The 22,500-nt window shown below is 40.9% G+C and overlaps 3 protein-coding genes across 6 annotated transcripts in view; 2 read left to right on the top strand and 1 right to left on the bottom strand.

Moving 5' to 3' along the window:
• cUnh2orf76 (chromosome Un C2orf76 homolog) overlaps window positions 1–22,500 on the top strand; it is a 292,668-nt gene that overhangs the window by 136,417 nt on the left and 133,751 nt on the right. The gene's annotated exons all lie outside the window — the stretch shown is intronic.
• On the top strand, window positions 5,927–16,468 carry ino80da (INO80 complex subunit Da). Its single transcript, XM_079464266.1, has 10 exons — window positions 5,927–6,153; window positions 8,289–8,535; window positions 8,637–9,412; window positions 9,490–9,592; window positions 9,675–9,899; window positions 9,968–10,077; window positions 10,603–10,736; window positions 10,819–11,030; window positions 11,183–11,340; window positions 11,633–16,468. The coding sequence occupies exons 2-10, from the start codon at window positions 8,318–8,320 to the stop codon at window positions 12,559–12,561; spliced, it is 2,865 nt and encodes a 954-aa protein (XP_079320392.1). The 5' UTR covers window positions 5,927–6,153; window positions 8,289–8,317; the 3' UTR covers window positions 12,562–16,468.
• On the bottom strand, window positions 16,520–22,301 carry stk24a (serine/threonine kinase 24a). 2 transcript variants are annotated; one of them, XR_013787131.1, is made up of 11 exons: window positions 22,213–22,272; window positions 21,059–21,346; window positions 19,672–19,780; window positions 19,355–19,512; window positions 18,963–19,148; window positions 18,579–18,721; window positions 18,370–18,490; window positions 18,049–18,117; window positions 17,528–17,658; window positions 17,362–17,440; window positions 16,520–17,141 (listed from the first exon to the last, which is right to left on the bottom strand). XR_013787131.1 is itself a non-coding variant. In XM_079464267.1 (10 exons), the coding sequence occupies exons 1-10, from the start codon at window positions 22,234–22,236 to the stop codon at window positions 17,422–17,424; spliced, it is 1,248 nt and encodes a 415-aa protein (XP_079320393.1). In that variant the 5' UTR covers window positions 22,237–22,301; the 3' UTR covers window positions 16,520–17,421. The 2 variants fall into 2 exon arrangements, 1 of the variants encoding a protein (XP_079320393.1); XM_079464267.1 differs by having other exon boundaries at window positions 16,520–17,440; window positions 22,213–22,301.

Below are 22,500 nucleotides of genomic sequence, written 5' to 3' on the forward strand. Positions count from 1 at the left end.
GAGCTGGTTAGCGCTTCCCCTGAAGAACCCTCCGCGAACTCTTCTGTCTGACAAACTCAGGAGAAGAAAACTAAAACTGTGACGGTTTGTATCTGAGACATCTAGAGCTCCTGCTGGGCTGAAATAAATGGCTTTATGATATGATATGTTTAATATGCCGCTTACTATTAAAAATAGGGTATATTGTTTATCCTGTAGGGAATATACATACTGTATATGTTTAAGTATTTCTGAAAATCAGATATCAATATATTTCAGCTTTGCTTAAAAATACTTTATTTTGAACAAAAGTTTATTTGACATATTTGTATCTCTCTCTCTCTCTCTCTCTCTATACTGTATATATATGGAATGAACAAACCTTGTTTTAAATTGTCATTTTTATAATTAAACTGTTTCACAATCACAGTAAACATTATTTTATTACTCTGAGAAATTCCATGATCTTGGCATTGAAAATTTAATAGCTTCAGCCTGCTCACATTCTGTCCACATTCTTTATGATTTTCCAAGCAAAAATATAGATATTTTAAAGGGACACTCTCAAGTTGTTCCAAATATATATAGTTTTCTTTTTCTGGGACACTATTCACTGTCATAGTTTCTTTAGAAAAAGACTTTAGGAAGCAAACAGTTCTGGGGCTTTTTTGACTACCATTTAAATGTTTCCCAACAATGCCCCAGAAATGTCAATATATCTTTCTTTGTGTTCAACAGATCAAAGAAATGTATACTTGAGGGGAGTAATTCATGACAGAATTTTTATATTTTGATGAACTATCTCTTTAACTTTTTCAAAAGCATCATTTACCTTTAAATGCTCGAAATCCATTTATTGCTCAGCGCTCTGCTCTTTAAGTACAGACATTACACTATAAAGAGGAGTGACGTGTAGTATTTTAGATCTACTCCTACCAGCCCATGCAGAGCCACGAGAATACACAGCACTTGCTTCATGGATTTTGAATTGTTTATTAAAGGCATTTTATTGAAAGTAAAGTGCAATCACAAGAATGAGTGATTTTACATACATACAATACATACTATACCTTGACCAAAATTAAGAGAAAGTCTCTTACAAATATCTGTTGCTTCCAAATTCTGGTTGCCTTTCTTTTTCTAAAATCATCATGACTTTGCTTTGTAAATTCAGTTACAAAATCAGTGGATGCATCTTACCCTGCAACTTTCAATTATACAACACTTGTTTAAAGCACAATCAGTCAAATTCATTTCATGCATATTATTCTATATTTCTGCCTGTTGTGTCAGCCATTTTGAATTGTAGTTTTTTCATGTCTAGTTGTAGTTCTGTTCCTGTGGCCCCACCCTGAATGTTTTATGATTGTTCAGTGCGATTGGGTGGGCGGGTGACTCCAGTGCTACTGAATTCACCATGAGGGCATTTAAAAAAACATTGTTTAAATCTGATATACAGATATAAGAGATGATATACAGAATGTACGAGAGATATGAACAGGGCAAAGGAAGCGGAAGGCTGTTTCGTGACATTCATTTGAGAACAAAACTTTTATTTGAAAAATAAAAAAATATCTGTTTTGATACGTTTTAAAAAATATACGTTTAAAAAAGCCACATGTCATTACAAAGCCAAATGTGTTCTCGGATATTTAGTGACTTTTCAAAAACAAATGCTAGTAAAAACTGTTTACAGGCCTACCAATTCATATTGGGACTTGGGAAAAACAAACTTGAAGAAATTGAATCTGCTGTTTGTACGAAAACCTCTTGTGTTTCGTCGTCGCTTGGATCTGCTGTCCATTCTGTGTTTTGTGTGATTGTTGATGGAAACTCTGTGAAGGAGGCAGAACGACACATGTGAGTCATTCCTGTTGTGTTAACATTCCTCTCACATGACAAGACTGTCTTCACAATCTTATTGTGATCTGTCAGCTGGGCATGTACTGTACAATCCCTGCACCTGAGAGATGCTGTAAACAAAGATCAACATTACTGTTGGTGTGAATATGCTGTGAAGGAAGTCTGGAGTTGTTTAAATGAACTCTCAGCAGTTTGTTTCGAGACACACTCATAGCAGTGGCAAAAACAATGGGTGGAGAGCATATTTCTACAGTATTTGCTCTTCTCGGGTTTAATGTGTTGTACGGTACTATATGGAAATGTTATCTACCAGTATATAACTGTGCATTTCTAAATCTGCAAAAGACATGCTTACGTGGACATCTACAAATCTCCACCAAACATTCCTCTCTTTTTTCTTAGGTTTCCATCTAAAAACATTCTTTCCTGAATTTGTAGTCTTTCAAATTACAGACACTGATTCATAAAGCTTCTGTTAATGGCACCTTTTTTCACCATCACTCATCCTCAACGTACAGAAAAGACACTTAAAATATAATTCATGTGCTTTCAAGAATCCTTTAGATCTCAGGGTGTCTTTGATGTTTCTTATAATGTTTTAAACGCACGTAAAACTATAAAAATATAACAACAACAATGCTTTGCTAATCACTTGTCATTTGAATATTGTATAAACGCAGCCAAGCACACATGAGTATGCCATGTTGTGAATATAGCATCATCCGCTTTGACCCATACACTGTTGAATAAAACTAATACGTGTACAATAAAGCGGTGCAATGCAGTGCAATATAAGAAATGTTCTCCAACAAAGCACATTCGCACACATATTGTTTTCACGCTGAAGGGCGTTCCAGACGGCGCATCTTTCTCTGCGAATCTCATTCCTGTGGTTTTATGACCACTTCATGATGTCTGGCAGGGTTTGAAGGTTAAAGGAGCGAGAACAAAAACATCTGACCCCTCCTCACAACAGCCGTGACACGTCACATTCAAACCGCTCCATGTGTCCAGCATGATGTGTCAAACAAACACAACAGATAGAACAATGATAATCTGCCATACAGAGATTCATCGGATTTAAACACTGTAGGCATTTATATAGCAAAACAAACAAACAACAGAGAAAAACGTATAATATTCACATCACTCATCGGACTGTAAATGTAAAGTGAAGTTTTTCTGTGTTGTGTGCAGTTTCACCGGGAATTTGTGGTTAATATGTGCCATGTGTTAGAAGTGTGTGGGGATGTAATTGACATCTCCCCTGTAGGAGCACTCACCTCTGACCTCACACATACACCTCCTGACCCTGGACGACCCGCAGCGGTCACACACACACACACACACACACACTTTGATCTCATTTCTTCTGAAGAAGTCTTGGTGGCGTATTCTTGATGTGATTCAGTGATGTGCAGCATAGGAGGCAGTGACATTGTGATTGTTGGTTGTATTTTGTTCAAACATTTGTGTAGTGTGCTCTTCTTCATTCTACTCTGGTTGTGTATATATATTATCAAATTCGTTGCATGCATCATTTCGACATTTTTCTAGTACGTATTTAATAATAAGTATTTCAATTTTAATTCTTTTAATTGTCAGCTGGATATTTTTAGGGGGCCCATTAGAAAAGTCTCCACCTTAGACCCCGCCCTATGATCTCTTGTGTTTAAGAGAACAGTCAGACATCTTTTAGCAGATGCTTTTATCTTAAGAGGCTTACAAAGGATAGAGCATTTGACATTTTGTCAATAAGTGCAGTCTACAGAGCCACGTTTACAAGAAGGAGCAGGACTGAAGTTAAGGATAGATTATTGAGGTTTTTAGTTTATTCATAGGTGAAAACATCATTTATTAACATAAAAACATTTATCAATATATCACATCTGTCGCATGTGTTTGATACACTTTTTTAGTAAATATATATATTTTTAAATGTCTGATTCATTTAAAATAATGTTAACCACATTTTGTTATATGCCTCTATCAGTTAAACATAGGGTTTTAGACACAGTTATGAAAATAAAGTGGGTTGTGAATGTGATTGTGTTGCCATGTGTGTGATGTGAAAGGACCTTCAGTACAGCTCTGGCTCGTGTTGGTTTTGGCCTGTGTTTCTGTTTGTCAGTGCTCCTCTAAAATATCCACAAGACAGATCCTTTGGTGTTAAAATATGACATATCTGTCCACAGATTAAACTCCTCCTTGGTTATTTAAAATAGAAGAACGAAACCTCTTTCATATATTTTGATGTAGGTTAGATTTACTTTGGTATAAATAAAAGTAGTTTGTAAATGGATGAAATGTGCTCAGTGGATGTGAGCTGTACTTCAGGGCTGAGGGCCAAAAGAAAAAGTCCACCCTGCTGTGGACAAACACAGGCCACAATGACAACATTTTGTTTCTGAGAGGTTAGTGGGACTTTCTGCATGATGAGCAGTGTGGGAAAAGATGTTATTACTTACTTAAGATAACACAGAGATGTCAAGGCAAGTATCTAGACTGAATGATATCTTGTGTTATTGAGAAGGGAAGATGTGCATGGCCTTGGGCTACATAGCATGGGAGGATGTCAAATGATTTGTGGAGTATGTGTATAAAGATGGAATGAAAAGAAGCTTTCCACTCTCTGCAGACTCTGTATTGAGATGATCCTGCTTGCAAGCGAATACATATTTTCAAAGACAAACCTTGGTCTCATCTCTCCGAAACGTTTTCACAACAATAGTCTTTTGCTAACAAACAGCTGGTCCAGTTCAGGCAAACACAGCAAGCTCACTACAGACAAAATGCTTCTAGCATTGACAATAAACTATGGTAGTCAATGGTGGCCAAGAACTCTTATAAGCATTATAAGCATTCTTCCAAATATCTTTCTCGGGTTTCATCAGAACAAATACATTTTCACAGATTCACTCCAGAGTGAGTAAATTACTGTTTTTATTTTTAGGCAAACTATCCCTTTGAATAGTTTCTAAAAGACCATATGTCGTTTTTGCCACTAGGTGTCACACATTTTTTTTCCATAAATATTGAACTAATAAAAGTATAAAAAAGTGCTTGTAACTTTGACAACACAGTATGTAATCGTTGAAAAAAATGTTTTGCATTTCCTGAAAAACAGCACATTTGGACATGGCCAGTCGACATTACCATAAATAAATAAAGTTTTTACCAACGGTTTTGAATGTGGTAACAGCATAGATATTAACATTTGGTTGTTCAAATACACATGTGAGATCTCTCTTCAAATTTGTAAAGCATTTCTTTTTATTCTTAGTGCTTGATTTTTCATTTTCAGGATTGTCACATCCATAATTTTACATATTCCTCATAAATGGACACATGAAAATAAAGGAACTTTTTTATGTTCTATAAAGAGGCATTATTGCTTCAAGCTTGTGCATTTTATTTCAAAGAAATCCTACAAAGTTTGTTGTCTCCCAAAAACTGCGTAATTTCACATCCATAATGAATTGTTTATTTCCCTTTATTTAAATAGAAAATTGTTTCATAGACTGAAATTCTTTGATGTTTAGACTCTATCGACAAGGGTTCAGTCAAATATAAACAGATGGTTCAATATATTCGTAACAAATTCGTTCTCTGAGCATTTTTATGTCACGTCCGTAACGCAAAATGTCACGTCCATAACGTCAGAATTGCCCACATACAAAGTTTGCGGGTGTCGTCGATATAACACTGTGCGAGCTTTTTTGGGGATGTTTGAATGCAAAAACCGCACATATTTTGCCTTTAAAAGTTTGTTTCAAACACATATCTCTATCAGCCTCGTAACATTTACTATTACTATTCCAAAAAAATGTTTTAAACAGTATGAGAATGTAAATTGCTGCTAAATGATTTAATGTAGCTACACAATGAAAATAAGCAATGCATTGTGATTTCTGTTCTTGTGAACAAGTGAAGATCTTAGTAAAGGTTTGAGGTTGTAGATTATAAATGAGAAATGCACGTACTGAAGTTCAGTCAGACATCTTATTGTGTGATTTTTTATGTGTATGTTTAGTTTATTATGGTAGTGGAGTTGTTGTCATGTCCCCGCAGTGCCGGTAGTGGTGCTGTGAGTCTGCCGAGCACTGAACTCTAAACCCCCGCAGATCTGCTAAATGAGAGCACAAGATAACATAATATTAAAACCACGTTTGTGATCGGTTTATCGGTTTGCGACCACAGCGAGGAATACCATCGCGTAGCATTCCAATGAACGTCCCCTGCAGTTGATGTTTTGGGGCGTTTGAACGGTCTGCCCGGAGTGAAACGCCGTAAAGGCTAAACCCACTGCAGGTAAGCGGAATCAGGGGGTTCGATTAATAGCGTGACCGTGATCTGAGCGCTCAGTCGCCGCCAGCGCTTCACTCGAACACCGGGGCTTAGCAGTCAATGTGGGCCTATGTTTACACTGACTTAAAATATACGTAATGAAGACTTGTTAAGTAATTTTTTTATATTTTCTAATGAAAAAACTCTAAATGTAATATGTTTTCATGCTGTTTATTTACAAATACATTTGAGTGGCGAATAGTAATTTATAATAGATTGCGGGGTTCCGCTATCAGGGCCTGTTTCAACGGGCCCGTCCGCCATTGTTTATATATATATATATATATATATCCATATTTACTGCGATACTTTTTTTAAACAAATCCCCTGTCTTTGGTACAATCAAATCATAACGTTTAAGTCATAAAGGCTTATATATAATATATTACGCTGATTTTTATCTTCGTAGGCCTAAACCAGAGCATCACAACGGCATTGTTTGTGTTTCCTGGGTTTGTTTTTAGCATCGAAGCTAACGTGTGAAATACCAAAATAATGTGTGATTTCAACAGCCTGTCACTCCAATTAAACCAACACGATTTGAGCGTGTTCAATTATGTAGTTGTGCCGTAAGAACGTCATTTCTGATCAAATGTAGTGTTTTTATTTAGTATTTTTGTATGTCAGTCTGATGACAGGTTTGTTTATTTGATGCTGTTATGAACCCACATCAATACACAATGCGCCTGTTGTGTGAAATATAATGTGTCATAATATTAAGACTGAAAAGTAGAAAAATCCTACTAATATTATTATAAAAATATTATAATATGATATAATAAGCTAACAATAATAACAAAGTATAATGTAATGATCCAGTTTTAACTATTAGTTAAAGTTTTTGTTGGTTGCATTCCACAGTCTGGAAGATAAACACAAACATTCACATTTCGTCGCCTTAGAATTAAAAGGGTCTATCTGACATTTTGCTCAAATTTGAGTCATTCACATATTCTTATTCCGTGACATCTTATTAACATAATGTCATGATTGTTTTTTATTTTTGTGCTTTTTGGGACTTTTTTAAAGAAATCTACAAAATCTAATTATAATTTGGTTCTATCTGCAAGAGCCAATCAGCACTTTAAATGCACACAAGAGGACCAATCAGGATCAGCTTTCTTTGTCATGTGACCGGATTATCTGAGGAAACACAAAACAATGTTTAAAAGAAACCTCAAGATACTCAAACGACAGTATATTTAGGTTTTGTTGAGGATATAAAACCTTTTATATTTATAGACACAACACTAGCCAGCAGCGCTAGCTTCCTGATACCTGTGTCAGACACTCATAGTGCAACAGTCAACAACATCAAGAGTCTTGATTACGACAATAAACTTTATTATCTTTTATCAGATATGATTTCATATGTTTATAAGTAATCCCCTGGGAACGAACCCATGACCTTGGTGTTGCTAGTGGCATGCTTTAACCACTGAGATACAGGAAAGCTTATGAAATAAGTGTGTTAACAACATGTAAATGTACCTTTTTTACACTTTATCAAATACTCGTTTCATGTTTTAACAAAACTTTTAAGTAAATTGTTTGTGTTGCTTGGAAATGTATTGCTTTAATGAATGTTTTGCAGATTGAACCTTATCATTCTAAACAGAAAGTGGATCTGCATTGGACCTGTTCCAAAACAAAACCTTTTAGAAATTTCAGAAAATGTTGATATTGTACATTTGGAATACATTAATGGTCTTTTTCATGTATAAAAATAGATTTATTTTTGCTTTATGAAGTGCAAAAACATTAAAGATCAATATCTTAAAAACGGAAATGTGGTAGAACCTTTTAATTCCTAGGTGACGATTTATGCTTGTTTTGGGTTCTTGTGATATCATTGTCTTTGTGTTGTCAACCTGTAGTTAACCTATGAGCGTATGAACAGGTTATGATGTGCAGTGTAGTTCAAACATTAAATCCGAACACACAGGCTTACATAACTGTTTTTATGATCAGTCATGAGTATGCGATGCATCGAAGCATACTTAAAGTGTGTTTTTTCTGAACATGACTTGAATGAATGAATGCACTGGTCTGTGTGTGTTTCATGAAACCTTCATGTTTGTATTTCTCTCTGTCATCAGCTGATGTTCTCAGGGACCCGCGTCACGTGATGTATGAAGGTAAACACATCCATTTCTCAGAGGTGGATAACAAGCCGCTGTGTTCCTACAGCCCCAAGCTCTGTAAGCAGCGCAGATTGAACGGATATGCCTTCTGCATTCGTCATGTCCTGGAGGATAAAACCGCTCCGTTCAAACAGTGTGAATATGTGGCCAAGTACAACAGTCAGCGATGCACTAACCCCATCCCCAAAGCTGAGGAGCGCAGGTAAAAATCTGTCGTTTGTTGATTGTGTTCAAGTGTTTTCGTTATTCATTTGGAAATGTAATTGTTCATACGCAGATGTCTGATGTTCTTTCGCTTGACAGGTACTGTAACAGCCACCTACAGGTTCTGGGTTTCATCCCTAAGAAGGAACGCAAGAAGAAGCAGGATGCTCTGGAGGAGGTACGCGGTCGCACTCAAGTGGAGTCTGTCGCTCTTAACATCACCGTTCCCTCGCTGGCTCTGAGAGGCTCGAACGGGCTGGACGGCCTCCCTCCATCTCCTCCGTGCTCCCGCCTCACCTCCCTGCCCCTCTCCGACTCTGACTTCCTCGACCCCTTCGCCTTCTACGAGGAGGACATGGACGGAGAGGAGAGGATCTCCAGCAAAAGAAAACCTGTGATTGGCCCGAGGATGAGCGTCCTGGACCGTGAGCACCATCAGCCATCCTCCGAGCACTTTAGCGCAGCCGGCGAACCCTGCGCGTTCCCGAACTCCCTGCACCTACCACAACCACCTCCACCACCACCTTCACCTCCACCTCTACCTCCACCTCAACCCTCGTCGAGGCTTCAACACACCGATCGGTCTCCCTATGCCCAGCACGGGCCAGTGCAGACTCTGCTATGCAAGCCGGCTCCACCTCAGACCGGACCTTCCACGTCAGCGGGGACTCAGAACCAGCCGCTCGGCCGTAGACCCGCCCCTGCTGCTTCACCCCGCCCACCTGCCTCCCAGGATGGCCCACAATGCCGCCCAGTGGTGGCCATGCGACCTACTGCCTTCACAGCTCCTCCCGTTTGTCTGCTGAGACTGCAACACCTCGTACAACTGTACACTCAGAGACAGCGAGAACACGGAGACCTGTTCCCACATCTCGGTATGACTCGCTCACATCTCTTTTTGACTAGACGAGTGATTCTCAGTCTGATCATGTGTCCCTGTGTGTCTGATTAGGTCTGGACTGGTCTGAGGACAGTACAGATGATGAAGCCACGGAGGAGATTGTGTCTTCGCTGCCTCGGGGCTGGAGGTCACATGACGGAGGTCTCGGTTACAGGTAAGAGATTTAACCATTCCTCACCTCACAGAATGAACACATGACGTTACCCCTGCTGATGTCATCTGTACGTGTGCTTCAGCTCCTCAGATGAGAAACCTCTGTCCCGGCGGGCGCGTCTGACACAGCTGTGCACGTACCTCCAGGAGAGGTACAAACACCTGTGCCGACGGGACAGAGCAGTCACCCGTCACAGCAGATACCGATACGCTTTCAGGAAAGCTCTGCTCCATGCCGCCAGCAAAGACCCCGACTGCACTGCCCAGCTCGTTCAGAGACTCAACAAGAGTTCGCAGACGTCACTCTGGTGCGTTAAACATCAGCTGTGTGTGTTTAGACGTGATGTGTTTGTGTTACTGAATACATGTTCTTCAGTTCCAGGTCTGCAGTACCACAGTCGCATGAAAGGACGGTGTGTACGGGAAACACGAAGGATCAAAGCTGCAGAAACATAGCTTTGCCGTTTTCACAGCACTGTTTTCAGCGTATCCTTGAGACAGTCCTATAAACACAGCTGCACTGATGCTTAAGAGAGTACCACAGTCTATGTAGTCTATAGAGGACACGATAAATCTTTTTATCCACGTAGTTTTATGTGTATTATCACACAAAAAATCGTTCACCCAAAAGTGAAACTTTTGTCATTATTTACTCACTCTCTAGTTGTTTCAAACCTTTAGAAATGTAATTGTTTGGTCGAACACACAGAAAGATATTTGGAAGAATGAGTATTGTTCAGTTCTTGGACCCCATTGACTCCCAAAGAAGGAAAAATGAGAGTGGTAGTCAAAAGTGCCCCAGAACTGTTTGCTGTCCTACATTCTTCAAAATGTCTTCTTTTGTGTTCAATAGTACAAAGAAAGTTTAAAGTCATTTTTCTACTATGGGAGTCAATGGAGTCCAATAACTGTTTGGTTATAAGCATTCTTCAAACTAATCCGATTTGGGCTGTTTCCGTATGCAGTGGTCAAGTGTGTCAAGTTCTTTTTCTTGACAGCATGTTTCTGCAGATATCCTACTGAATCGCTCTCAGCAGCTGTTCTCCAGTTGCACGGCACGCTTCGCTGATGGCCAGCAGTGCTCTGTTCCTGTGTTTGACATCACTCACCAGACGCCTCTTTGTGACGAACATGCCAAGAAAATGGTGAGAGATCCACAACATACCTTCATGACATAAGAAAGGTGTTTTGAATCGTACGAGTGTTAAGTGAATGTTCGTGTAACAGGATAATTTCCTGCGTGGTGACGGTATCAGACGCAGTCAGCAGCAGCGCCGTCCACGTAAGAAGACCAAACCGCCCGCGCTGACCAAGAAACACAAGAAGAAGAGGAGACGAGGCCCACGGAGACCTCAAAAGCCCATTCCTCCAGCTGTGCCACAGGGCAACCTGGCAATGCCCTACTCACTCACACTGCCCACTCACCACGCCCACGTCAGGTGCCCGTCCCACTCTGTTGTGTTGACATCTGTGGTCACTGTGGTTTAGTTAACAGACCTCATGCTTTGGCTCTTGCGTCAAGTATCTTTCTTTACCTAATCTAGTCTTAACATTGACTTTGGTTTGGTATTCTTCTCTGTTGCTCTCGCAGAAGTCCGTCTACCCCTGAGCTCAGCGCAGACGAGCTTCCTGATGACATCACCAATGAAATGCCTGACATTCCTAATGATCTTGAACTGAATCAGGAGGATTTCTCAGACGTGCTACCGAGACTACCTGATGATCTTCAGGATTTCGATCTTTTTGAGGGTATGTGTCATGAGATGAAACACAATTTCTTCACCATTATGTGAACGTATGTTTCAGGTGAAAGATGGTAAAAATGTTCTAGCCTTGTGATGGTGAAAATTGTGAATATAAAAGCTTTTATTCAGCATTTCTGCATGCATTGTGGCCATTGCAGTCCAAACCATCGGAATAACATAAAGGCAACCCACAGGACTAGAGTCAATGAACAAATAATGCGTATTACATTTTCATCTGAAAAATATCACATGTTCAGTTGTTGTGCATCTCGTCTTAATGTTCTTTGTGGATCCAGGTAAGAATGGAGAATTGTTGCCCACCACAGAAGAGGCAGAGGAGCTGGTCAGAGCTCTGCAGGCGATGGCCTCGTATCCCGACTCCCTGTGTTTATCCTCAATGGCTGAACTCGCCCCTGCGGACGGGGTTGACCATCGCATGGTGGTGTTCTCGGGATCAGGGGTCACTGCGACAGGCATCGGAGACCTTCTGAACGGCCGCATTGCGTCTGAAACCTTCCCCAATTTAGAGCTAGAGGGGAATCTTCTCCATGACCCGAGAGACCATCATTTTCCCACGTCCACTTCTTCCCAGTCAACACAAAGCAGCGCTGCAGCGCCCCCTACCAGTCCTGCCGGCAGGCTAACAGAACGAACGTTTTCACAGGGTCCCCAGCCCGAGTCCTCCCCACCAGGCAGTCATTACACCAGCGAGCACATGCCATCCCCCTACAGAGATCACATCTCACCCCCACACGGTGCCTCTTATCAAACTGACCCGCCTCTCATTCTGGAGGTGCCTTTGAGCGGCACGCCGGGCCCTCCACGCTCCTCCTGGAATAACCTCCCTCTCTCACTCACAGACCCGGCACAGTTCGGTAACCTCCTCACTGCTGATGCACACCTCCTCTCGACCTCGCTGTCCACGCCGCCCTCCACCTCCCAATCAACAATACTGCAACCCACCGCTGCCCTCTCCGCTCTGTCCCAACCGGGAATAACCGCACGCGCCTCACCCTCGTCCTCGCCCTCATCTCGCGACCTCCTCGCTCCCACTCAACCTAAACTACAGCTCCCTCAGTTTAGCGCAGCCTTCGGCCACCAGCTGGCTTCCCATAGTGGGATCCCTAAAGACCTGCAGCCCAGCCATAGCTCTACAGCGCCACCTACAGGTTTCACCATCACTAGTGCCACTGCTGCCACCTCCCCTTTCCCTCAGAGCAACTGAGTGTGAGAGACCGAGCCACAAAAATCAACCTGTTATCACTGTCGTCATTCCAGACCTGCAAGATTTCTGTGGAACACGGAGAGATATGTTCCTGTTGCTCCATAAAACTACAATGTGTTATTCAGACAGGCGCACGGTAAACGGCAGCTTGAACGTTCTTCAAAAGATCTTTTGAGCGCCACAGAAAAAGTCAAAGGAGATGATGTGCTTTTTAGGTGAACAGAGCATTTGAAGCCCTGAGGTCAGCGACACATTCCAGTCTTTCCTGTAGCTTCTGTTTGTTGATGTGACATATCTTCCACTGACATGGTGCTGAATTATATCTTTACTGTTACCACATGACCTGTCCGGTGTTTAAACACCTTACACAAGTCAAGTCAGCTTTATTTATATAGCGCTTTTTACAATTTTCATTATTACAAAGCAGCTGTACAAGAAAACATTGACTATAAGGAAAAACATATAAGGTTATGCAAGTCAAATATCAGACAGACTATAAATTCCTATATGCAGTGTCATTTAAATGAGACTATAAAATAATGACACGTTATGTTTTTAATACCTTAGAACGAGCTATTTCTGTCTACATACTATGGCTGGGATGATGCACAATAGTTATAGAGCGATTCTGAAACACAAAGGCTTCGATTCTGTTTTTTATGCACAGCTCTTCTGTGAACTAGGGTTATTTGATCATTAGGAAGTACTGCTCGAGATTGAATTGTTTACATCACTTGTCAAACATCATCATTAAAAATATACTTTGCTCTTGTTTCTGCGCGAGAGCGCCCTCTGGCTTTCGGATGTGGCGGCATTTAAACGTAATTCACTGAGCATAAGAATTGCACGATATATCGTCCCAGCCCTACTAGATACACAGTGGGTGTCCGTACATGGAATTTACCATGTTGCTTCCGCAGTAGCCCTTAACAGGCAATCGTTTTTTTTTCAATTGTTCGCAACGGCAATGTAGCGTTTTTTTATTTCGGCAGGCACCTGCGCTCAGCGTCTTTTTCACACGTATCATTGGAACCAGAGCGCCTCCGTTCAAGCGCCCCGTTTATAGCCATGTAAAAGCGCTCAGTGGATCTGGAGCCTTAACACGAGCTGTTTTAAAAAAAAAATTCAGTTTAGAATGTTTGGTCAACGGACCTCGCATGAATAAGAAAATCAAGTGTACAGTAGCTCTGAGGTAAAGCCAGCACTGTGTCAGTGGGAAATGTGATGATAAATGTATTAAGATGTAATAATTATATTCGGTCAGACAATTATTTGTCAAATGAGAGCAGCCGGTTGTTTGTCATTTTGTTAGATAGTGTGCATGAAGTTTCTGTTTATAACTGGTATTAACACATGCATCTTAGATCCATCTCCTGACACCTTGTGAGCACTTGTCATTAGTTATTGTGTGGGATGGAGTGATGGTGGTTGTCTCGGCATGTTAAAGCACAAAAAGTAAAAAAGCACAGTCAACACAGCTCTCCCAAAACTACATGGGTGATTTCCACAGTCGTATAAAAACTATGTGCATCCCATGATCTGTTATTGCATGTTGATCACAGCATCTTCACATATTTGTACCGAAATATGATTTCACATTTTGCAAATCCTTGTATGACTTTAAGAGGAAATGATGATGTATTACATGAGGTGTCTGGGACGTGTCTGGGTTCATTGTGAATACCAACTATAAACATTGCGTGACGTCGCCGTCCTTCTAAAACATTGTGTGTTCAAATTGGCTGTTTTTAAGGAAATTGGAAAGCACGTTTTAATACTTTTTCTTGGTTAGATATTTGCAAAACCCAGTGACAAACAAAGGGTGACTATTATTAGTGATTTATAAAAAAATATATGAAATATGAAGATACGAGGTTTCAGAAGGACAGCAGCGCAAACCAAAATGAACCCCCGTACACCAACAAGCTCTTCTGAGTGGCCTGTCTCTCAGAACATCTGTGAGGTTGAGAATCTGCTGTAAGGCCTGGCGTCTGGAGGTGGTTCTCCGGCACTTCACACTTGAGTTCTTTCATGGGTTCTTGCACATGCACTCGGTGAACCTGAGCTGGAGAAGAAAAACTATTCAAGCAATAATCTGCATCAGTCTTCAGATCAATCCCAGCATCCTCTGCCTGTTAGAACCTTCGCTTTGGGGTAAAGAGTAAACATCAACACCCTGCTGTACACTGATAGGAAACTCATTTAACATCAAAAATGAGATCAAGGACGTCAGATCTTCGCCAAATATGGGAGTTAAATCTGTGTGTTTATGGTGCTTAATAAGTTTCACTTACGATGACCTCGTGTGGTGTTTCGAACACAAGAACCCTCCGCGGTGAGCTGACGGATAGACGCTGTGTTTCTTCAGAGCACGGTTTGGTGTTCTCCAGACTTCCACAGACGTGTCAGGTTTATTGTCACCGTCAGTCAGCCTTACGTCACGTGGGACCAGCGTTCCCTGCGCAGTATGGCAGTAAAAACAAGGTTTCTGGTAGCTTTTAGACACTGAACGATTATCTCATATATTGTTATTAAGTATTAAATATATTTATAGAGTAGGAACCTCTAGATCGGGTTTATCGGTTGAATTGAGTGGCGAAATGTGAGATTTAAAAAAGAAAACTAGACTCGTGCAACATACTCGGTGGAACGGAAGCGTTTTGTGGTCATGTTTGGTAGTTTTAATGGCTATCAAAAGTCTAGTGATGAATCATTTTTATTGGTTGATGTCGTGTTTGTGTGTCATTTAATTGGAGGGAAGAGACGTGATGATGTGCAGCAGTATTTTTGATAGCTATTAAAAAGCAACAGTCAGCGATCGTGTATAACGGATTGTAGTTTGAGCGTAAAACCATGTGGTTATTTACGACACATGTCGACAGCACCGGTTTGTGCAAAAAACAAACAAATGTCTCATTCATGAAACACGAGCGAATATTTCAAAGCTGTACGACATTAAGCTTCCTCCGGTCGCATTATTCTTCAAAGTTCTCAAATAATATAAAACTTAAAAACCAACATGTTTTAGAGGAAAATCTAGGAAAAGACAGTCACCACGACAAAACATTGACTAGAGACGGTTTCAGCGGCAACGTAACGTAAAAAAAGTTTTGTGGCCCAAACGTAACGATGGAACGTCTAAAATAACGTTTAGAAATATTGGAATTTGTGATCTTTTAATATTTTTGTTAGTAACCCGGATTCCCACATTCATTCAAATTAATCGTGTTCAACAATCCATAAAACAAATATCCATAACTGTTATCATTGGGTTTGTCAATTGTTGTAATTGGCTGTTACTATTCAACGTAACGCTTGAACTTTTGCATTCAATTGTTCCGCGAGTGTTTTGTGAATGAGACTCACCAGAACGATCATGTGTACACTAGAGCAGTTTGCTGTTTTGAAGTCGTTGTTTTTAAAGATCGTCCACAAATGAAATGTATTATCCGTGGTGATGACAGATGTTCTGCACTACACGTGAACATGAGAATGTTGGGTCGCTCTCTCTGCCGATGTTCTGCAGTTGTGGCAAAAGCTGGAATGTTGTTTGTATTCAGCGTTTATACTGTGTTCCTACTGTGTGTACCGCGCAAACGACTGTACTGCACAGGTGAACCACATCCCCCCGACCCGACCCGACGGCTTGCACTCGGCTGACTGATTCCTCACTGAATGTACTGTACAACTGTTTTTAAAGCTGATAGGATAATCCAGTCACCTTTTGTTATTGGTCTTTAATTTGTCCGAGGTATTTTTTGGTATACAAAAGTTTACATTTTTATGTATATTTTTCTTGTGTAAAAACGATGTAATATGTGTATAAACATTGGTTGTAATATCTGTATATAGAGTGAACATTTTTGATCTTGTTTTTGGATCTAAGGATTAAACTTGTGTGAATTGGCGTGATTGTTTCCTGTTGTTTGGAAATGTGATTCAGTCAGAGACAGTTGGGTCGGTTGTGTTTTGGGCTTTATGAGGGTAATGATTTCTCTGGTTTGGACTTCAGCACATGATGCTTATTACATCTCATAAAACACAGTAAATCATTCCAGCGCTGTATCTCAGAGATACAGTCCACAGAAAAACTATACAAGATTATGAGTTTCACAGTCTGGATCTGAAAATACAATGAATAAACAAATGTTCTTCTATGAAAGATCAGATCAGCACATTTGGACCAATTTCGTAATTCACACATGTAGGGAATATACAGACAATGTTAACATTACAGTTTTATTCATTTTATGTTAAATATGTCACAGCACTTCTAATATACTACACAATTTAAATAAACACTCGACGGTTTTCTACATATCGTATCTGATTTGTCGTCATGGTCGTATCCACATATTGTCCTATAAAATGCTTTTGAGAATGTGAAGTCCTTCCCTTTAATAATAAATCAGACTAACAATATGAAGCAGTAAATCATGTTTACAGCTGTATTATAAATTAAAACGTTCTTTGAAGAGGATCATGTCCTGCGCCAACATTCAGTTTGAGCCGTCTGTAAAGTCCAGACTGAAGTCTCGACAAGTCATTATGACATGAAAAGCATCAATGTTGTCATAGCCCTAAAATAACAAAATATTTGTCATGTGTGTTGTCAAATTACAGATTATTTGATAAATTCTGTTTTACAGTACACCATACAAAAAGGTGCTTCAAAAGGTTTATCAATGCCAAAGAAGAACCTTTAACATCTGTTTCACAAGAAAGGTTTTTTAGATTATAGAAAAGGTAAGAAAGAGATGGTTTGCTTTATTTTCTGTGTGCGTGTGTAATAAAGCGCACTGTGTCAAAGGTCATCACGTCTAGAGATGTAGTCATCGCAGAACAGATATCTCCAACACGTCAGCGTCGTGATGAAAACCTGTGAGAAACACACACACACACACACACACATCAGCATGACACAAACTCTCACTCTTCATGAGCACGGATGGATGGTGATGGGTACCTCTTAAATCTCTGCACCACCTCCATCACCATGACATCAGTGATGCCTGGACTTGTCTCGTCTACCCTGAACATGACGTCCTTCAGCTCATCCAACACCAGCGGCTTGTAAACACCACCCTTCTTTTTCAACTAACATCAGAAAACAAACACAATGGCTCAGTGGTTAGAGCGCGGCGCTAGCAACACCAATGTCATGGGTTCGATCCCAGAGATAGCACATAGAATCAAATGTAATGTAAGTCGCTTTGGATAAAAGCATCTGCCAAATGTGTTAATGTGTTTATACGCAGCAACAACATTCATGTTTCTACACACATTCTTAAAAATAAAACTGCTTAAAATGTTCACAGCGATGCCATAACGAACAATATTTGGTTCCACAAAGAACCGTTTAGTCAAATGTTCTTTAAAGAACCATCTCTTATCTACCTTTTCATAATCTGAAGAATTTTTAAAGGTTCTTTGTGGAACCAAAAGGTTCTTCTGCGGCATTGAAAAATGCCCTTGAGTGATTCTTACCTCTGTAAAGACTGGAGATATAATAGAAGACATGCTCTGAGACACCGGTCTTTTCCGACTGTCTGGAGGCTAAACATTAAGACACAGATGTAAATATATACATGTACTGTCAAAGAACAACCTGTGATATTACGTGTTTACAAGAACACCTTGAGAACAATAACCCCTGAATTCAGTTTTTTAGATAAAAGGATGAAGCCAAAGGTTCTGAGGGGTCACCGCTTGAATCCAACATTAAATAGCAGGACATCTAGAGAATAAAATGCTTATTAAAGCTATTTTAAACCCGTGTGAGAGGTTTAACGTGTGTTTGTGTTGAACCTGACTGTGGCCGAGCTCTTCCTGCGGTCTAACTTGATGAAGTTTCTCTCGAGTGTCTCTGATAGTGTTGAAGATCCAGTCTTCTTCAAGCGTCGATCCAGACGCATCACTGTCGTCCTCTCTGAACACACACACAGTCTTTCCTCAGTTAGATGACAACACATTTTGTATATAATGTATCATCTGGATGTGTAGATCGGTGAACGTACGAGTCTGAATCTGAGCCGGACTCGTCTCTGGTCTGTTTGCTTTTCCATTTCTTGTACGTGTCAATGAGTTCTGTGAGATACGTGTTCCTCCTGGCATATCGAACGATAAATTTGTGTCTTAAAAGCTCTTTAGCGGTTGGTCTCTGACAGAAACAAACAGGGGTGAAATGTACTTGAGTCATTTGAGTACTTTCGTTAATCTTTTTGGAGAACTTCTTAAGACACTGACGGAAAAAGAAACTGCTAAACAACTTATTTTGGACGTTAAAGCCATGCTTCACTTAAATACAATTTTTTCTTCACATCTCAACAGCTTTGGCTTATTTTAATGTCTTGACTACACATACTGAAACACAAAAGTCTATGTAGTCAGGCAACACTTACAAAGTTGGGCTCTTTATTGAGACAGGCATCTACAAAGTCCTTGAGAGCTCGGCTGTAGTTTCCCTCCAGTGTGGGCGAGATTTCTTTAGGGATGAGAAACAACACTTTCATGGGATGAAGGTCTGAATGGGGAGGTTCTCCTTTTGCCAGCTCGATTGCAGTTATTCCCAAAGACCAGATATCAGCCTGTACAACACATACACAGAGAGAGAAAGAGAGCATAGCAGTTTATCAGAACTGATTACATTTCACTGACTGCAAAACAGTCATTCTGTTTAGCTTAAAACTGACCACTGATAACTGTATTTCCACATACTAAATTCATATATATATTTTAAATCATTCCAAATGACTGAAAGCACACTAACACACAACGCTCAGACGTGACAGACCTTTGAGTCATACTCTGACTGTTGAATGACCTCTGGTGCCATCCAGAACGGAGTTCCCACAAATGTGTTCCTCTTGATCTGGGTGTCTGTGAGCTGTCCGGCCACACCAAAATCAGCTAGCTTAACATGTCCTTGCTCTGACAACAGGACGTTAGCAGCTATAACAACACAAAAGGCCGTCCATTAGATACCATCTCTGTCAAAAATAAACATTTATAGGCTTAACCTAGAACTGAATGTTCCTATCTGGTCATTTAAGGTGTGTGGTTGTGATGAGGGACTGTGTGGGTGCCATAGCCTGTGTTCATAAAATGTACCTTTAATATCTCTATGAATTTTCTTCTCTGAATGCAGATAGTCCATGCCCTTCAGGATTTCTCTGAGGATAGTGGCAATATGGCTTTCCTCCAGAAGACCAGGTTCCAGCTGCAGCAGTGAGAACACAGACCATTAAAACTGTGAACCTGTGTGCCTGTGATCCTGTGAAACTGAGCCTGTGAGCCTTAGAGCATGTGAACATGTGCCTGTTCCTGTGCCTGTGCCCGAGCCTGTGCCTGAGCCTGTGTCTGTGCCCATGCCTGTGCATGTGCCCGAGCCTGTGCCCGAACCTGTGCATGTGCCTGTGTCCGAGCCTGAGGATGTGCCTGTGCATGTGCCTGACCATGTGCCTGAGCCTGTGCCTGTGCATGTGCATGTGCATGTGCATGTGTATGTGTATGTGCCTGTGCCCGAGCATGTGCCTGAGCCTGTGCCGAGCCTGTGCCCGAACCTGTGCCTGTGCATGTGCCCGAGCCTGTGCCTGAGCCTGTGCCCGAGCCTGTGCATGAGCCTGTGCCGAGCCTGTGCATGTGCCTGTGCCCGAGCCTGTGCCTGTGCCCTTTGCATGTGCCTGTGCCCGAGCCTGTGCATGTGCCCGAGCCTGTGCCCGAGCCTGTGCCCGAGCCTGTGCATGAGCCTGTGCCGAGCCTGTGCATGTGCCTGTGCCCGAGCCTGTGCCTGAGCCTGTGCCCGTGCCCGAGCCTGTGCCCGAGCCTGAGCCTGTGCCTGAGCCTGTGCCTGAGCCTGTGCCCGTGCCCGAGCCCGAGCCTGTGCCCGAGCCTGAGCCTGTGCCTGAGCCTGTGCATGTGCATGTGCATGTGCCTGTGCCTGTGCCTGAGCCTGTGCCGAGCCTGTGCCCGTGCATGTGCCTGAGCCTGTGTATGTGCATGTGCCTGTGCCCGAGCCTGTGCATGTGCCCGAGCCTGTGCCTTTGTTGCTGTGAAACTGTGAACCTGAGAGACTGCACCAGTAAAACTAAACCTGTGACACTATGAGCTGAGGCTGTAAACCTGAGAGACTGAAGCTGTGAAACAACCCATGAGCCTGTGAATCTGGGTGACTGTGAACATAGCTAAACAAACATTTAGGACTAAAAAGCCAAATGAATTGAAATCATTCAGTCTATTGCATTTAAATGTGTAACAAGGTGCTAGCGTAACTATTTTAAAGATGAAATGTCAACTCAAGTCCTAACACTCTGACCAGTGCTTTCTAAACTTGTTTTGATAACTGAACCCTTCTGGCCTAAATGATTCACTTTAAAATTGTCTGAGAATTAACAACTAGATTGATTTGTAGAAATGAACTAAAAGTAAAAAAACACAGTCACAGAAACTCTACTACACCCCTGTTAGTGAAGTGAGTAAAACGAATGAAAGGTTTTACCAAATCTAGAGCTGATCCCCCTCCTAAATACTCCATGATGATCCACAACTTTGTGTCCTTCAGATAAGAGCCGTAGTATTTTGTGATGAAGGGACTGTCGCACTGGCTGAGGACAGTAATCTCCTTCTGGATGTCTTCCATCTCATCTTCAGCCTCCTCCAGATCAATGATCTTTATGGCGACCACCCGCTGTGTGCGGTTATCGATGCCTTTAAAGACCTCTCCAAATGAACCCTTCCCGATTCGCTCCAGTTTGGTGAACAGCGTTTCAGGGTCAACTTTCAATTCCTAAACAAACAAGTGATGTTAAAGTTACTCTGAATGTTTACAACAGAGCTGATGAGCGCTGAGATGCTGCATTTGAATTAAAACCACCAGTGCTGTCACAGTTGAGATCCTACGGATGACAGAGAAGCCCAAGCACTAAACTCATCTTATCACTGCTGGCTGTATAAATACATTCACACGCATTACATCCATCATCTTTGCATTATTATGTCAATTAAAGTGTCTTTGTCTTGTTTTGTAGTACAAATATCTAAACTTTCTTAAATCAAAATACAATTACTTGACAAGAAACGTGACCGAAAATATTTGGTCTTGTTTTGTGAAAAATTATTTAAAAATTAAGTTGAAAAACAAGCAAAAAAATCTGTCCATAGCGGTCAGGTACTTGAATCAGGTACTTGAGTTTATTTTCTCACCCCATAGATTTTTTTGCTTGTTTGACCATAAACTAACTTAATTCTTACATTCTTTTTCATAAAACAAGACCAGATATCTTGTCATGTAATTGTATATTTATTTAAGAAGTTTCAAATATTTTCACTAAAAACAAGAGAAAAATGCTCAGTAAGAATGTCATGATTCGCTGTGCACAAAGCAAGTCAATCACAAAGAAACGTGATCTAATCTCACACACATCATTTACTGTCCGTCCACTAACACATTGACACATTGCCCATCAGATGTCATCCTGAAAAAACATCTAAACACACTTGGATGGAACAAAACAATAAGAAATGACAATACCCGTTACTGGTGAAACTCATTCTGTTCATTTATCCCACATCTCCATTCATCATCTGACATCAGGACATCACTCACTGAATAAATAAACATTAACTATAAGAAAACACACAAACACACAGTACCTTTAAATCGTTAGTGTCCGTCATTGTTCTGTGTTGTCTTCTCTCTCTCTCTCTCGCTCGGTGTCTGTCCGTTTATTAAACTCTTTATCACGTGGGTGTGACGGTTTCAGTGTTTCAGTAACTTCAGGGTCAAAGAGCAGTCTGACGCCTTCTCATGTGTAAAAACACACCGGACATGACATTTGGTTTGTATAAAGCGTTTGAAATGGACATAATTGCCATAAAAACTTATTTCTGCATGTATGACATGAAAAACAAACGTTTATGTGAGAAAATAACTAACTTTTG

This window comes from Barbatula barbatula, assembly GCF_947034865.1.
Source record: "Barbatula barbatula genome assembly, chromosome: 9".
NCBI classification, from domain to species: Eukaryota; Metazoa; Chordata; class Actinopteri; order Cypriniformes; family Nemacheilidae; genus Barbatula; species Barbatula barbatula.